The sequence below is a fragment of the Schistocerca serialis genome, chromosome 4 (genome assembly GCF_023864345.2).
Source record: "Schistocerca serialis cubense isolate TAMUIC-IGC-003099 chromosome 4, iqSchSeri2.2, whole genome shotgun sequence".
NCBI classification, from domain to species: domain Eukaryota; kingdom Metazoa; phylum Arthropoda; class Insecta; order Orthoptera; family Acrididae; genus Schistocerca; species Schistocerca serialis.
The window spans coordinates 674,832,431-674,851,525 of record NC_064641.1 but is presented as its reverse complement, the minus strand read 5'-3'; the positions used below and the strand labels follow the sequence as shown (position 1 = coordinate 674,851,525).

Genomic DNA, 19,095 nt, shown 5'->3' with positions numbered 1-19,095 from the left:
TAAAAATTAAGTTGTGTCTTATAGTCCATAGCATCTTATAGTCCATAAAATATAGTATATGTGTGGATGATTTTGAGTTCTGGCAAATTTGTGTAATTAGATGTAATTAAAATCTGTTGTAACCTCTAAAGTGCTCGATCCCTTGGTGAAGGGTGATCATTGGTAACAACTACCACATCTGCTGTCATCTGACACTGGTTTGTGACTGTGGCTATAACCACCTGCATTCTGTTAATTGTTATAAGGTATTATGTGTGACGTTAGCATTGATTTATGCAGACTGTTGTAACTTCTTTAGTTTTTGCGCACAAGCATCTTATCTGAGGGGCAATGGAACTGTTTCAGTGACACAGTCGAAACTACAATCAGTATAATAGTCTGAAGTGACAAATATGCTGGTTCACCATTCATGATAACAAGGATGTCAACTCATATGTATGGCACATTGGTTTATGGCTAGTGACTAAATATAAACTTATATTCTGTAATGTTCATTCTGTAGAATAGTGTACCACATAGAAAATGATAATTGTCATTAGCAATAGCTGTTCATGCTGTAATGGGAACAACACTTGAAAAAGAGCTTGTTGCGTTATTCATTAGGTAAAAATACAACCAATAGTTAATGATCATTGTGCAGTTAGACAGTCATAAATAAAATAGATTTTTTATTCTGTAAATCAGCTTGAAATGCTATGGTGATTTCATATCACAATGAAAATGTGCCTAGAGGTTTACAGTAATGTACTGGACTATTGGTGCCTGAACAGCTTCAATCAACATACATTGGTCCAGAATATTTTACAGTTTAATTACATTGTGTCCTTAATGTTCCCGCCCAGAAAAAAATCTGTTGACCTGATATTAAGAGTACAAGTTTGAAGTATATGTGCCTAAAAGGCACTTGTGATCTGTGGACAAAGCCAGTGTTTTTGTGAGTGGACAATGAAGAAACATAAACGATGTAAGCCAGAATATCCAAGTACAGAGCAGGGTCGAATACTGAGTAGTAGCTTTTGATACAACTAGGCATGATGCAGAGTGTGACACTAAGCTGTGTTGTGTGCCTAGATTCAGATTGCTATTTGGTGAGACTGTGTGACCTTGTGGTGGTACCTCTGATGATGCCTGACTCAGTCTTGCTGGAACACCTTTGCCCTGTCATCGATAATGTTGGATAACGGGGATATTAAATTCCTTCTTCTTGAGAAGGGGCACAGCTGGAGCGGAGGGAGTGGTCCAGTCTCCTTAGATTCTAAAACTGTGATCTCTTGCCCATGTGCTGTTGGGGGTACAAGAGCAGAGGTCATACTATGGCGTGGAAGGGATAAGAGAGGGGTGGGAAACCTGGCTGGAGGTATCTCGTTTGTGGTGTGTGAGGCAAAAGAGGAGGCAAAGATTGGGACACCAATTGCAATGGCAGTCAAAGATGGAGCTGGTAGCGGTGGAGCAAATGAATGGTCCTGGCCACAGTGTTATACTGCTGTTGGCACATGTGGGCAAGGATGATACCTTCAGTATACCCCAGATGCTGGCTGAACATGCGAGTCCAGACAAAGACACCTCTCTTGTAGGCAGACTGGTAAGCAGAATGGGCACATTGTATGGGACACAGGAGGTCTAACAGGGTGTGATGGCTCCAGTGTGGTAGAATTTCAGCTGGACTAATTCCACTGGTGGGTGTGGACCAATACATCATGAGGAAGCTGTACAAGGCCTTCTGCATCTAAGTCTTGAAGTATGGACCATGCATTCAGCCTGCACATTGGAGGTGGTGTGAAAGGGGTGGTGGTCAGATGCTTGATGCTGTTGCGGCAACAGGAGCCCTTGAACTGATCGTAAATTGGAGCCCAGTGTCTGATACCAGAGCACAAGATGCAGCCTCAATGGTGAAAATCCGCTCGGGTAGGGGTGGTGGCATGGGAGGTAGTGGACAACATGCACACATCACATAGGAAATTGGAAAGGGCATCCACCACTAACAGCCACACAGTTCCCTGAAATGGCCCAGCAAAATCAATGTCCACCCCCTCCCATGAGTGGTTAGGGTGGGGCCATGGGAAAAAATGTTTGTGCTAGGGATCCTGATTGAGGGAGCAGGCAGGGCTGGAGTGGCATCATCTGCAGTGTTGACATAGATGCTGGGCCAGTAGACTTGCCACTGAGCTAATGCCTTCAGGCATTTCATTCCCCAGTGTGACGTGTGAAAGAACTGAAGAATGCTGGACACAGAGGGTGTGGAATGAAAACCCGGCAGTCGGAGCCTTCCATGGCCAGTGTCAAGACACCCTGCGAGGCACAGAGCCAGTAGTGCAGCACAAAATTACAAAAAACAGTGTTGGCTTGTCAGAAAACGTGCTTTGTACACCACGTATGAACCGTTGGTAAATCCTTGCAAAGGATGGGGTCGTGGAAAGCCATCACAGCTACCTCACGTGCTGTCAGCGGTAATTCAACCAAAGTTGTTTGTAGCTGTTGATTCTATGCAAAACAAACAGTCTCATAGTGATCAAATTCTGCATCAGGCCAAGAGGGAGGTGGGACAAGGGCGTCTGCCATGGTCTGTTAGGCAGTGGGCCAAAAATTGACATTGTAATGATACAAGCTTAAAAACAGAGCCTAGAATTACAGACACTGCACCATCTTATCTGGAAGATTAGACCACTGCCCAAACAAGAAAATCCAAAGGCTTGTTGATCAGTCAGTAAGTGAAATTTGCTATCATACAAATACGTATGAAACTTTTTGACACCATAGAAAATTGTTAATGCCTCTTTCCCAATTTAGAAGTAGTTAACTGTGCAAAATTTAACATTTTGGAGGTGAAGGCAGTTGACACTCTGAACCATCTGACAACTTGTGAGATAAAACTGCCACAATGCCATACTGGGGCCATGTCTCTCACCAGTGTTAGTGGCAGACACGGCATATATTGGATCAGACACAGAGCTGCCTTAAGACCATCCATAAGGCATTGAAAAGGCTGCTGACAGGCAACCAACCACACAGATTTGACACCTTTCTTGCGCAGCTGATTTAATGGGTGCACGATCTGTTCAACTTGGGGATTGAACTTTGAATAGTACATGATTTTGCCCAGAAACTCCTGCAACTGTTTAACGTTAGTGGGCGCTGACATATTGATAATCACATCATCGTGTTTGTGCATGGGTGGGATACATTTGTGACTATGAATGTGCCCCAGGTGTTTGACACTGGCGGCAAAGAAACTGCACTTCTTCAACTGACAGTGTAAACCATTTTGCTGGAGCCATTTAAAGAGGGATTCAAAATTCTAGTAGTGTTCTGCATGGGTCAGGCCCATGACAATATCATCCAGATAATTAACACAGTATGGAATTCCTTGAATCAGTTGTTCTAAATGCTTTTGAAAAATAGTGGGTGCACTCACAAACCCAGGTAGTGCGCAATTGTGCACAAACAAGCTAAATGGCATATTTAAACTAGCAACTGACATGTAGTCTCATCAAGCTGCAGCTGGAAGTAAGCATACTGTAAAATGGTTTTGGAAAATATTGGCTCCCAAGCTAGCTTAGACAACAACTTTTCTAGGTGAGGCAGTGTTAGCGATCAATGTTTGACAGTGTGTTAACAGTGGACTTAAAATCACCATAAATACATAATGAACCATTGGGTGCTTAATGACCACCACAGGAGTTGCCCTTGACTGGTGGAAACTGAGGAAATAATGCCTTGGTCCTGAACCTGTGTAATTTACGCCTGAAGAGCCTCATGAACCACAAATTGAAGCAGGTGAGTGCTACAAAACTTAGGCACTATCGAAGCCTTCAGAGGAATCTGAGATGTAAAGTTACATGCACACCTGAGTGTTTTTATCAAATATATCCTTATACATCATGCACAGTGCATCAAGATCAGAAAAATGGACCATTAGTGGCACTAAATTAACTTGGTCCGGTACTGTGAACCCAAAACCAGTAAAGGTGTGTACACCAAAAATGTTAGTAGCAGTCAGGGAGTGCACTGCTAAAAAGGTTAGCACTTGTTCATCATGTTTGTACTTAGCTGCCAGTTACAATTTTCTGAGGAGAGAAATGGCACTGGGGTAACATGTGTCCTTGTTGATTAAGGAATTCCATGGCCTGGCCAAGTTATATCAAATTCAAGGTTAGCTTTGATGCCAGCTGGGGAAACTGCCAATGGTGAAGTCATGATGGAATGGTGTTGCCGTCCTGATGCAGCACTGTATGTGTCCAACGAGCTGCCTATTGACACATGACAACCAGGTCACCACTCTTACCACAAGCTCAGCACCCTGCAGCATGGTGCAGGCATCAGCATCTGGTGTGCCTGCTGCCATACTCAGGACAAGACTGTAACATCTGTGATGTGTTTGACTGATGATGCGATTCTGGAGGGGGGCCGTTTATGACCTGCCTAGTTAACATTACAAAGGAGGTCACCCAACTCTAAGGGCAGGACCAGAATCGGCAACATACTTACTAGTGTTCCAGATGCCTGGCAACTGTGATGAGATTTAGAATCAGAGGATGAATCATCAAATGACCTCCACTTACAACCTGAGAAATGTGAATTTCATTTGGAAAAGCATGATGAGTTGCCAAAGCAACATCAGAAGACTTAGCAATTTTAAGCATTTCACCAAGACTAGAATTTGACTTGGCCAAAGCTTTAGCAGTGACCTCTCTGTTAGGGACAAGACACCAATCTCATCCCAAATCAACAATTCCACTTAACGAAATGTAGCAGTTCTGGCACGTAAAACTGCACTTGCCTGCAAGAGCCCACAAGTCAGCTGCCCAAGCAGAGTATGATTGTCCATGTTTGTGACACTGATTAAACTGAATTCCAGAAGCAGCAAGGTATGTCTGCTGACTGTAGTTTTGGTTAACATAGCACAGAAAGCACTGAAAGACAAGTCATTATGTTCTGAGAGTGGCTATAGTTTCTGCACCACTTAATATAAATGACTACCGGAAGACAATAGTAATTTCCACTCAGTAGAAATATCACGCAGATAACAATGCAAGTAAAGATGTTGGAAGTAGACATCTCAGCTCTCTGAAACCTCGTTGAAGGGGTGGGGGGAGTGTATGTCGTTGGTAGCACAGTAGTGCCTTCCAACTGCTGTGGTGGTTGTTGCTGCTGCTGAGACACAAGATGCAGAACACCGTAATCACTATGAACAAAACCAGCATTGACATGAGTGGAGTAATGAACAAACATCAAGAATGTAAGCCAGAATGTCCAAGCCCAGAGCAGGGTTCAATACTGAATAGCAACTAGGTGTGATACAAATGAGCGCAAGCAGTCTACAGTACCAGACTGTGGCCACTCGCCGAGATCATGCTGGCATCTGACTGTCTGGGTGTACTGCTTCTGCTCTGTTTTTCAGAGCTCCATTCAGTTTTTTTTTTTTTTTTTTTTTTTTTTTTTTTTTTTTTTTTTTTTTACAATCAAATGACTAGATTAGTCAAGCACTGTACTGTCCCAAGAGATTGTTCCGCTGAGGATGAAAGGCAGACCTCTGGCATGTACGAGTAACCAGTGCCAACTCTTCCTGCAGAAGAGAGAGAAATACAGGACCACCATTCATGTTGCACATCAGGACACATCAGATGTTCACCTTACTCTAGCGTATTCTCTGAAGTAATGCAGTTGCTTTGGTGTCTATATTTTAGTTTGCATTTCTTTATGTCTCAGTGTTCTCTATATTTTACATTTAAGTAGTTTCTGACAATTTGTGTGTGTGTGTGTGTGTGTGTGTGTGTGTTTCAAAGTTTTTACTCTTTCTTTTTTATTTTAATAACAACAGGTTCACCAGAACAGTGTTTGTGCTATGTATGCTGGATGTGTAGACCGATCACCATTTGTAATTACTGGAGGAACAGATATGAGAGTCAGATTCTGGGACTTAGAGTCCCCTAATGAATCATATCTTGCTATACCAGCTGCTAATGATTCCGTAACACCATCTACAGTCTGTTATAAGTAAGTACAAGATTTTTTTGTATGTAGACATTATAACATTCCAAATACAGTGTTTGTTCACAGCTTCCACAGCAATCTCACTGTCAAACTGCTGCACAGTGCTGTCCTAATTGGGCAGCAAATACTTACTTGGCTAAGGTGTATGTATATGTACTATTGTTATTGTAGTAGTAGTTCTTGTTGTTCATTGTATTACCTAATCAAAGTTCATTTCTGTGACAATGATACATTTTTCTGTATCAGTTTGCACTCCTCCTATGGAATAATAACTATAATGCTACAGGTAGATTGTAATGCTGTTTTTAATCCACTAAAGTTGTCAAAAAAAGGCAAAATCTAAAACTTGGTTCTGGGATATAATGTGCTCTTCTCCAATAATAAAAGAACTGCATAGTTTAACACACTAATGTCAGTGCTTCATATCCTCACATAAGAAAATGGAACAAAGTTTGTTATGTAACCCAGGAGATTAGTGTACAGCCTGATTTACCACAATACCACATGAGTTTTGGAACATTATCTTAATATAGTATAGTATCTTAGAGGAGCAGAGTTGAAATACATGTAACATTGTTCCTTAAACTTACATCTATATATGATCATGCAAACTGAGAGTATTGTGACATAATCGGATTTGTTCTTCTGGGTGTCATATTGACTGATAGTCAGCCTGAATAAAAATCTTTCAAGCAAAAGAGGAATATATTTTGTTGGTTAGCAGAAAAAAATTATACGTGTGTGTGTGTGCGCGTGCGTGCGCAGGTGCATGCGCATGCACATGCACACTTGCATGCGTGCACTTGCTTGTGAGCACTGATTATGGAGTAAATGTTTTCTAATTTTCTAACCAGTCCTCTCTTCTCACAAACTTTTCACTTGCTCACTTATTTTCTTCGTCCATTCTATTAATAATGTTACTATGGCTCCACTTGATAGAATGTGTCCAGGTTTGTAGATGAATTGACAATCCTGTTTTAGATGCAGTAATTGTGCAACTGAACTAGTGGTTTTCTTCAGGTGCCTCAAGCAGTGGTCTTACGTTTGCCTTCTAGAGGGACTCCAAACAGTCCAGTTGTAGTCAGGCAGCTGCCGTGCAGTACTAAGGTGGTACCATCGTACCCTTACAGCCTCTTTCTAATGTCACATGTGGTCGGTTCTGCCCTGGTTTTTGGGATACAGTTTTGGTCTCTATAACCTGTTGCCACATTTGAGAAACAATAGAACAATTCACATTAAGCCATTGGGCCACATTAGTTTCCAACTGTTCTGCTTCCATTCTTCCTCTGGCCCTACATCACAGAGAGTCTGGTAGGCATCTTCCCTGTGCCATAATGCACCTTCTGTGACTGTGTACACAGCAATAGTGGATGTGGGACTACCCGGCAAACACTACCCCATTTTGCAGATGCCCTGACATCATCGTTGACTGGAATGCTATCTTTCATGCAGACAGTGACTGAACGGACACCTGCTGACAGTTTGTATGATTATGTTAGGAATTAGACACAGGTGGGAGGAATAGTGGTTTGTTGCTTTAATTTTGGACACTAGTGTATGTGTGAATATGCACAAGATTACAAATGCAATCCATGAACAGAGACTGACGTGCTATGAACAGTTAATGAAAATGGATCATGGCAAGTTGATTAAAAGAATTAAAAGTAATATGTGTGTTTGCATGACCATTCTTTGTCTCCAAAAACAAAGAAAGAAGGAAAGAAAAGAGAGAGAGAGAGACGAAAAGAAAGAAGGAAGAAAGTCTTGAACCACTTCTCTCACCTACTCCCTCAATTCACATCTCCACTGAACATCTCTCTCTCTCTCTCTCTCTCTAATTAACATGTATCACACATTATTATGGGAAAAAATTTCACTTGCGGGATGACAACATACAAAGAAAACAAATGAATGAACAAAGACACTGTGCTGGAACATATGAAAATACAGTAATATTTATCTAATGAAGTATTACAAAAGGTAGTTGATGTGGAAAAAACACCAATGAAGTGTACAAAAAAGCTGGTTTTGAAAATGTGAAAAATTGCCTAAAGTGAAAGTGCACTCCCGAACATGTCGTATTGAGGCAAACTGTGCACAGAAGGGTTTGGCAGAGCGGCCTTTATTGTCAGAGACTGCTGTATGTGTACCTCTGACACGTCTTCACTGGAGAAAACGTCTAGAGTGGAGTCGTCAACAAGCTACCAGACGGTTGAACAGTGGGCCAATGTTCTTTTCACAGATGAATCCCGATTTATTATGGAGAGTGATTCGCCATGGATTTGCATCTGGAGGGAATGTGGAATACGATTTCAGGACCCAAACGTTGTGGAATACGAGTTCAGGACCCAAAAATTATGGAAAGAGACCGATATCAAGAAGGATCTGTAATTCTGTGGGCAGCGATTATGTTGAACACTTGAATACCTCATCATGAAATAGTACAGGTGAATTAGCAAGGTTTAACTGCTATCAGGTATCGTGACGAGATCTTGGAACATCATGTGCAGTTGTTGCGAGATGCTGTGGGCCCAGACTTCTTATTGATGGACACTGATGCTCAATCTCATAGAGCACAGGTGGTTTATGTTTTCTTGGAAATGGAAGGTAATGCACACATGGTGTGGCCTGTTCACTCTCCTGATTTGAATCCTATAGAGTATGTCCAGAATGCAGGATGTTTCACTTCAGCATCCACCAACCACTCTCCAAGACTTGTGCACTGCTCTGCAAGAATAATGGGCATTATTGCCTCAATAAGAGATTGATGACATCATTTGTGGCAGGCTCCATCACTGTCAGACCTGTATTGCTGCCGGAGGTGTTCACATCCCATACTGAGCACATTAATCAGTTGTCGGAATGTGTGTGTGCAAATCCATTAAGTCACAAAAAAATGAAGAATGTTTTTGGCTACCATTGTGCATGTTGCAGTTGTTTACGTCCTGTATTCTTTATAGTGTTTCTGCTATACTATCACCTGTTTATATGGTTTTGTGGCAAAATAAGTGCAGCTTGCAACATTTCCATTTGTTGCTTTAATTTAGGACTCCAGTGTAGATCCCAGTTTGTCCTCTCCTTTCATATTTCATGCATAGTGTTTGTGGCCCCAAACTGTTTATTAAGGACACTACTTCATTCAACTGCATTAAATATTTCTGCATATTTAAAAGATAGATAGAGCAATATTCTCCTGGAGTAAACACACTTTATCTAATGAGATGTGCAAAAACTCCCTCTCCTTTTTTTTTTTTTTTTTTTTTTTTTTTTTTTTTTTTTTTTTTTTTTTTTTACAGGTCACGGTTAGTGGATGGAACCAATGTAGTGCAAGAGGTGCAGAAGCCACGATCACAGTCTGCGGGAGTCCAGAGACAGCGCAGTAATGAAGAGGCGCCCCGCCCGGGCCCTGACCAGCCTCAGGCAGGCCATCATGATTGGATTAGTGAAGTGGCCATGTGTCAGGCATCACAGTGTTTCCTGCTTACTGGGTCTCGTGATGGAGTTATCAAAGTCTGGAAGTAGAGGTGTAAACTAGTCTTCATGATAGTCCTCCACTGTCTACTGTAGCCTATACAAACTTACAAGACCTCTGTTATTCCGCTAAGGAAATGGCTGTGAGGCAATAAGGCGACAATACTTCCGTTACATTCCGCAATACAGTCACTATGGCTGTTACATTGTTCAGAGACGTTTGTCAGTCAGTCTTGTGTATAGTAGCATTCATTATGACTCTAAATAAGCTCTCTTCAGTTCTGTGTTGATAGTAACGTCATTTTATTTCATAGCTTTAATTATGTTCCCAATCCATATATATCATTGGTACTGTTGCACACCATTTGCATTCCCTTCAGTTATTGGTGTGGGAATTGTGCTGTTTGCTTTTATATTATACACATTGACAAATTAAATATAATAATTAATTGTTGAGTAGGAGAACAGCAACTACAACAGAAATGTTCTGATAATTTTATAGCTTAATTATATCTAACTCCTCCTGCCCCATTTCCTATAATAGTTTTGAAGATGGTAATGCCATTAATGCAAGGTTTGCAGTGTAAAATTATAATGATTAACAATAATGTTCATACACATCTCATTTTTTAATGTCCCTTTTCTGTTTTGACTGTTTCACTTTATGTGAACAAGAATTTTGTATGATAAAGATTGTTTTTTTTTTTTTTTTTTGTTATACTTGCCTTTTTTTCATGTCCTTAATAGATTATATTCCAACTGAGGGCACCCACACTATGTTGGCAAGTAATTTCGATTACAATGTGTTATTGATCCTATCTCAATTTCCGTACTCAAGTAAATGTGTTTAACTTGACCTCAGAGACTGCTTGGTGTTATGCTTTTGTTCCAAGGATAATTTTCTAGAAAACTTCATATTTATAGAGAGAATGTCATTTGAATTATTATTCTGAAGCTGCGTTGTACCTAAGTTGCATTTTAGGGAAACTTGTTATGGTAACACAATTTGAAGTGTTTTTATAATCTGCGATTGTACTAAGCCAAGTTCTATTGAATAATTTGCCTCAGAGTTATGTTTCTCAGGTTAAAGACCTGACTGTGGTGGCCATAATTAGCAAACTGTTTTATCCTTTATTCAATCATGTCTCGATATTGAATGCTTGACAGGCTGTTGTGTAACCATTCTTTTAAAACGTGATTTGAAGACCTCTTTTCTAAATGTAGTAAGTCAACAGCGATAGAAAAATTTAAAGTGTTTTTGAGATTGAGGGGATACTATTTAATTATCCTTGAGGAAGGTATCTTTTAGTTATGACTGACATTTTTCCTACCAATCCATGTTCATGAAAAGGTAAATTTATTGTTGTAAATACATTAATAAAATTATTTATTTTCATTCTGTAGCTATCATAAAGTAACGTGACCAAAGTAACGCATCTGGGTTGCTCGGCACACAAGACTTGCAGTATCAGCTATTTTCATAGTAATTCATTAGCAACTTTATCAAACAAGTGTTTTCACTGACTTACTATTTACCATATTTATGTTTTTACGTTAAGAATTCATTTGAGAAAATATGCTAGCACAGAAAATATCAGAAGAGTGGATTTTTTTTTTCACATTTGTGTCTCCTGGATGTGTAGTAAATCAAAATGAAAATAATGTTCCTTTTGTTTGCCAGTATTTTCATTTTTTTTACCTAGGGAAATACTACTTTTTATAGCTCACTAAATGATATCCTCACGTTGATGATAAGACTGAAACATTTTTGAACATCACTGAAAATTGCATACCATTTGTTTTTCTTATTATTGTAGTAGTTTATATTAATGTCTGTGATAATAAAGTAGTACCAAAAATCATTGGTACATATACTGTCCAGATATATTACTCTGTATATATGTGAACTGTGAGTAATACAATGTCTTTGTAATGTTTTTGGTAATAAATGATATTAACAGTTACATTATTGTTTCAACACCCTCAACTGTGAATGACACAAGCATTTGGTGAAGTCTGGCTGATGAGAACAAGGGCACCCATACAAAGTTTTGTAGGTGGTGGGCCTTGACCTGGAGGTATTTTTAATATTGTGGAAGACAAATGGTGACTTGTAAGTAGCCATAAATAAGTTAGAAAGAGAATTTTGTTTCTTATTCCTAGAAATACTTTACTCCTACACTCAATGATATTACATGGTCATCTGATAATCATATTATTTATTAAAGCAATTCATTGTCACAATGCAGGAACACTTTTCAAGGGAGCAGCATTGTTTGTTGACCAAATATGCTGTATTATCATAATTCTGCAGCAATAAGATATCTAAATCTGTCATTATCTTTGCACAAATGCATCTGCATGTTGTTGCTTGTACAGGGCTCCAAAAAACCATCTAGCGTGGTAATGGATACCGGAGTTGCTCAATCTGGGTGTTTTTACTTCTTGAAGGAGTGGTGGGACTAAAAAGGAGAGACAAGTAAGGAGTTAGGCATTGTAACAAAAAGGATTAGATAGAGATGAGCATTCTGTGTTTATTTTGATGGTTATTCTTTTAGCTAGTAAGAGAAAAATATGTACGTGAATTTATTTTTTTTTTAAATATTTGTATGATAATACATGACAGTTGAAACCACTGCCATTAATTAAAATAATGTTTTGATGAGTAGTTAGTTTAAAAATGGGACAGAAAAATTTAAGAAAGACATGATCAAACAGTGGAAAGTTGAGGATGGAATAACAACAATATGGATAGAATAGATTGTTAGTCTGTTAGTCACCTTTCAGAGGAGATGTTGAGTCATAGACAGGCATAATGAAAAAGACTGTTAAAATATTTAAGCTTATGGGTGAAGCCCTTCTTCCGAAGTAGAACACACACACACACACACACACACACACACACACGGCCACTGTCTCCAGGCAGTGAAGCCTGACTGGCAGTTGGTGTTGCATAGAACCCTTCCAGTGACTTGTGAGAGGAATGGGACACTATCATTACAGAACTTGTGGACAGCCTTTTTGTTAGTGTTGCAAACTGATCAGATCTTTATTGCTGTCTGTGATGAGCATACTGAGTACCAGTTATTTGACATACATGGAAGTAATGAAACATTTTGTATCACATGACTACTTTGAGAGTAGTTTTTTTTCTGGCCATTGTTTGACCAGAATGAGTTCCTGCTGAATCATTAATAAAGCAGGCATAATGTTCATATGGGCTTTTGATGTCCCAGAACCCAATGTAACAAGATTACGAAGCAATATAGGATTATTTGTTATCATTTTTGACACTGTGCAATTTGCAGAATTTTGCAAGATAAATATGTATATGTCTAATAAATGAGTTACTCATCTGTATGTGTAGGTTATTGTTTTCCTTTCATATACCTGTGTGGTTGGGTCGTTTCCTTCTATTGCCATATGTCTGTAATGCAGCTAAAGTTGTCAGCTTTTGCTGAAAGTAATCAGCTCCTTTCTGTTTTGAATATAGCTTTTGGCAGTGTGCACAGGTTTCATGGTGCCTTTTATAATCATAGGTTCACTCACAACATAATATTATTGACACCAGAATGAGCAAGTTACAAGGTGGATGTTTCAGCAGGTATTGTTCTGCAGGATAGCATAAGTGGATATGACTGTCAACTTAATGCAACCAAGAAGTGAAATTCATTTCACACAAAATGCTTACCAAATCGCAGCATGGGTTTAGGAAAGACCTAAGCACGATCACTGCTGTTACCAGTTTCTTCAGTGAAGTACATAGTAATATAGAACGCAGTATCCACACAGCAAAGCTTTTGACTCAGTAAACTGTGAGCCTCTCTTAAAAAACTATGGGCGTACAATATCAGTGATGCATCAATGAAACTTCTGTCCACCTATCAGGTGTATTGGAAACAGTGTACCAAACCTACACATCAGGTTGACAATAAGATCTTAACCTTTAAATCCACAAGTGAAACAGTGACACAAGGAGTCCCTCTACACTCAATGCTTGGACCTTCCCTCTTTTTAGCACATATTAATGACGTTGTACACCCCACTGACTCACAGATTGTAAATTATGCTGACACCTCAGTTTTATTTCATGGCAAAGATTGTGAGGAACTGAAATTCTCAGCAAGTAATGGGATACTAGAATTAAGTTCATATTTTCATGCACAAGGATTAAAGATCCATGTAAATAAATCCCAGATGCTAATACTTACAACTGGCAGCTCACACCACTCATGAGTAAATGAGGCGTGGGGAATAGTGGCAGAGGAAGCAAACAAGTGTAAATTTCTAGGGGTCCATCTGGACTCAAACCTCCGGTGGATAAGTCACATTAACGCTGTATGTAAAAAAGTCAGAAATGGGCTGTATCTTCTTAGCCAACTGTCCAAAATGGTTCCCATCCACATGCTTAAAACTATATATTATGGGTCAATCTATCCCCATCTTAGCTATTATATAGAAATATGGGGTTGTGCTGCTGACATTCACATTAACAGAGTACTATTGCTACAAAAAGGATAGTTAAGGATTTTACGTGGACTAGGCTGTAAAGGCTCTTGCCGTGATGATTTCAGACAACACAAGTACTTCATCAAATACTCTTTGTATCTTTATAAATTAATAACTTTTTTTGTCTCACAGAAAACCAAAGTAAATCACGTGGGTGCTTTCACATGTGGCTCTGCCTTTGATCGTGTACACCTTCCGCGTTACAGGACTGGAGTATGTGGTGGTGGGAGGGTGCATGGGACAGGTTTTGCATCGGGGGCGGTTACAAGGATAGGAGCCAGAGGGTAGGGAAGGTGGTTTGGGGATTTCATAGGGATGAACTAACAGGTTACGAAGGTTAGGTGGATGGCGGAAAGACACTCTTGGCGGAGTGGGGAGGATTTCATGAAGGATGGATCTCATTTCAGGGCAGGATTTGAGGAAGTCGTATCCCTGCTGGAGAGCCACATTCAGAGTCTGGTCCAGTCCCGGAAAGTATCCTGTCACAAGTGGGGCACTTTTGTGGTTCTTCTGTGGGGGATTCTGGGTTTGAGGGGATGAGGAAGTGGCTCTGGTTATTTGCTTCTGTACCGGGTCAGGAGGGTAGTTGCGGGATGCGAAAGCTGTTGTCAGGTTGTTGGTGTAATGATTCAGGGATTCCGGACTGGAGCAGATTCGTTTGCCACGAAGACCTAGGCTGTAGGGAAGGGACCGTTTGATGTGGAATGGGTGGCAGCTGTCATAATGGAGGTACTGTTGCTTGTTGGTGGGTTTGATGTGGACGGACGTGTGAAGTTGGCCATTGGACAGGTGGAGGTAACGTCAAGGAAAGTGGCATGGGATTTGGAGTAGGACCAGGTGAATCTGATGGAACCAAAGGAGTGATGAGGCTCCTGATCTGCTTGTGTCTGTATGTGTGGATGGATATGTGTGTGTGTGCGAGTGTATACCTGTCCTTCTTTCCCCCTAAGGTAAGTCTTTCCGCTCCCGGGATTGGAATGACTCCTTACCCTCTCCTTTAAAACCCACTTCCTTTCGTCTTCCCCTCTCCTTCCCTCTTTCCTGATGAGGCAACAGTTTGTTGCGAAAGCTTGAATTTTGTGTGTATGTTTGTGTTTGTTTGTGTGTCTATCGACCTGCCAGCGCTTTTGTTCGGTAAGTCACCTCATCTTTGTTTTTATATATAATTTTTCCCATGTGGAATGTTTCCTTCCATTATATTAACTAAATATAGTGATATACATGACCACAGTACTAAGTCCAAAGAGAATTACTACCAACAAAGAACAAGATTAAAAATGACGGACCAGAGCCCATATATTAATGGACTAATACGGTATAATAAACTGCAAGAGTCCATGAAAAACAGTAATAAAAAGCAATTAAAATCAAAACTAAAAGAATTCTTAGTTGAAAAGTGTGTGTATTCACTCAATGAATTTTAAATGGTTAAATTTAAGAGCTGTAAAATAATGTATAAAAATAATTGGCTGTATTAGTATTGTAAGATGTAATGTATTTTGACAAGGATCAATTTACTGTTTAATTACTACCTGTAAGGCTAAGATCTAAATGTATTTTATGTTTGTAATTGTACTTGACATTTGCAAAAGCCATCATATTGATGACTCCATGCAAAAAAAATCTAAATAAATAAATAAACCTGGAAAGCTAACAATTTACTATCATCAACAAATTTTATGTGGATAAGTTGTTTAGCCAGATGAGCGATATATGCTGGAAAATGATTTTGCCTAAAAATGGTTGTGTCTAGAGCATCTTTCTTTAACAAGCAATTTGTTTTGTTGTAAGAATAGAGTTTATTTAACAATAAGAACTTAGTTGTAGTGCAATGTAGGATGGCTAGGCACAACCATCTAGCAGTTGTTGAAAGAAAATGAAATTGGCTGTGAGTTCATTGGGATGTATTACAGTGCTCTAGCACAGCAAGTAAATTTGATTATCAAGCCAGAGTGGAGTCCAGAGAATTAGCACAGTTGATTGTTTATATGACAATCAGAAAAAAATTAGAGATATTGATTCCACTAGAAAGGCTGACCTTACCCTTTTAAATTTCTTCTCTGGTCTGGAGGTTGATGACATTAGGCACCCACAGCTGAAAGTGGCACATTAGAGGACTAATGATAAAAGTAGATGTGAAATCACACTAAAAGATGACATCTTTAGTAGGAAGAGACATGTACACTGACTACATTAAATGAATTCGCAATTGCAAATAAGGACAACCATCAGCTATAGAATGGAATAACTACAGTGAAAATTTCTGCCAGACTGGGACTCGAATCTGCTTATCGCTTATCATGAGCGGTCGCCTTACCATTTGGCTATCCATGCATGAATTACAGCCACTTCCATATGTCGTCATGCGTGCCTACATGCATGTCCAAAGGAACTCTGCATTGTACTCAGAATAATAAAGGCACTGAAATGTCATATTTATCTGCCGATACAGGGCAAGCAACTCTCAAATACGTCTGACCTGTACAGGAATATACGTAATTGTCGTTTGAGTACAGGTCGCTGACGCGTGGTTGATGACATGTGGAGGTTTGGGCCTGGCTCTGAGTCGTGCACGGATAGCCAAATGGTAAGGCAACAGCTCGTGACTAGTGGGAAATCCGGGTTTGAGCCCTGGTCCAGCACAAATTTTCATTGCCGTTATTCCATTCTATGGCTGATGCATGCATGTCCAAAGGAACTTTGCATTGTAATCGGGATAACACAGGCACTGCAATATCTTATATACACTGACTGGTGGCAGATTTATTTACTGTTGCTAGCATTGTGTACTCAGGGCAGCTGTAGGTGATAAGTATGTTTTGCCACTATTCGGAATGTTCCAGGATAGATGTAAAAAGAACTCAAGTCCTTCTGAGGAAGGAAGAATGAAATCAGCATTTTGTACATCTTGAAGAGATATTGTTTCAAAATATTTTGAAAAACATTCCCAACAGTTTATTAGTAAATATCCAGTAGCTGTATCACAGCTTCCACACTGGAAATAAGTGGCTATATCCAATGTTTTGTACTGTAGAAGCTGTGATTTTGGCTAGTAGTAGAATCAGGCAGTCACAGCCACTGACATAGTCATGTAGTGACATACAGCTCTCCAATAAAGAGTTGCACTTTTCTTGTCTATGAGGCCACAAATTACTGTAAATGAAATGACACCTAGTAGTAAACCATAAAATCCATAAAAAAACGTGAAGCCCATAGTCCAATTTGTTCATATTGAATTATTGTCCTGTTTTTGGTTGTAACTAACTTTTTTATCATTAAATAATTCCCTTTTGAGGCCATCTTTTTGTTTATCTTTTCTCATGACTTTCAAAACTATGTCCTTTTGTTCTTCATAAGAATATGCTTTTGTTCTTCAGATCTGTAAACTTACTTCTTTATGGTTTCATCAGAATATTATGTATATACTTCTTACATCCATTCCATACTAGTACTTGTAACTGTGTGATCCTCAATGATTTCCATCTAGAATCACTGAGACCATGTTTAGCAAAATGAAAGAATGGAAAGTCCTGTTTGGGATATCAGCAATGTTATGAAAAGGACGGATTGCTGCTTACCAAAAGATGACTCGCTGACTTACAACCAGACACAATGGAAAAACAGTTACACATGAGATTTTTGCCAAGGCCATCATCAGAAAGGGAAACAAACACACATTCATGCCCACAAGCACACTTTTCACACACATAACTGCTATCTCCGTCCACTCTAATAGGGGTCATTAATGTGCTTGCTTGTGTGTATATATATATGGAAGGAAACATTCCACGTGGGAAAAATTATATATAAAAACAAAGATGAGGTGACTTACCGAACAAAAGCGCTGGCAGGTCGATAGATACACAAACAAACACAAACATACACACAAAATTCAAGCTTTCGCAACAAACTGTTGCCTCATCAGGAAAGATGAGGCAACAGTTTGTTGCGAAAGCTTGAATTTTGTGTGTATGTTTGTGTATCTATCGACCTGCCAGCGCTTTTGTTCGGTAAGTCACTATATATATATATATATATATATGTGTGTGTATGTGTGTGTGTGTGTGTGTGTGTGTGTGTGTGTTTTCCTTTCTGAAGAAGGCTTTGGCTGAGAGCTCATGTGTAACAGCCTTTGTGTTGTGCCTGTCTGCAACTCAGTGTGTCATATTTACAGTGAGTACCAGTTAATACTTTTCATAATGTTGATAGCAAAATGAAAATTTTGTGTAAGTAATTCCTGAAAATGCAATACACGCAACCCAAGATTCTCCATAGTTGGGAGCAGTTCAGCATATCATTCAATTCTCAATTCACCCTCACTGTTCTGTGATTCATATTTATGTGGCTTCACTATTTTATTTACACTTTCATTCAGTAAAAACAGATTTCATCAAGTTGTGAGCCTAAATACAATTTGACACAAAGGTATCTGTCATTTCATGAGCAACACATATTTGAAGCAGTAGACTGCTGTTTACATTTTTTCCTTTTCTATTTAATTTTCCTCGCATCTCTATTTTAATACTTATTCAATTCCTGCTGTTTACATCTAACTTCCATTTCTTGGTTTATTAGTAATACATTTTTGCTTTACTTCACTTAATGATTAATCTTACCATTCAGCCCATCTTATAAGTGCTTGCTTAAAATCTCTAATGAATATTTTGACGTAACACCTATAAAATATTGGATGAAGGCTGCTGGTTGGTTGTTAACAATTTCCTTAATAGCCCACTCTTACCACACTTCATTCTGGTAGCTATCAATGTCACATCACCCTGCAGTAGTATACCTCATGTACACAAACTGACTTCTGCTGAGCTTTTATCAACATATTTTTTAAGTCCAAGACTTCATAAGCCAAAAGGAATGATGAGTGAAGCTGTTCTCTCAGTGAGTTCATCAATAACCATATACATGCTTGCACTTACTTTCAAACAATGGAGTCTCCATCTTCATCTTCTGTAGTCCTGTCTTCCTCAGTTGCGTGTAATATTACGGTATATTGATAATTTTTACTTATGGACCATCTGGAATCTCCAGTTTGGAATACCTTCAATGTAAGGAAAAGATAGAGTGCTACATACTGTAAAGATGACACATTAAGTTCTAGACAGGCACAAC

General features: G+C 39.3%; 1 protein-coding gene across 1 annotated transcript in view; it reads left to right on the top strand.

Moving 5' to 3' along the window:
• LOC126473153 (phosphoinositide 3-kinase regulatory subunit 4) overlaps positions 1-11,395 on the top strand; it is a 200,054-nt gene extending 188,659 nt beyond the window's left edge. The window contains exons 27-28 of the mRNA XM_050100014.1: positions 5,819-5,994; positions 9,288-11,395. Of these exons, the coding sequence (XP_049955971.1) occupies positions 5,819-5,994; positions 9,288-9,513 (402 nt within the window). The 3' untranslated portion in view covers positions 9,514-11,395. The remainder of the gene's footprint in view (positions 1-5,818; positions 5,995-9,287) is intronic.
• The last annotated feature ends 7,700 nt before the right edge of the window (positions 11,396-19,095 follow it).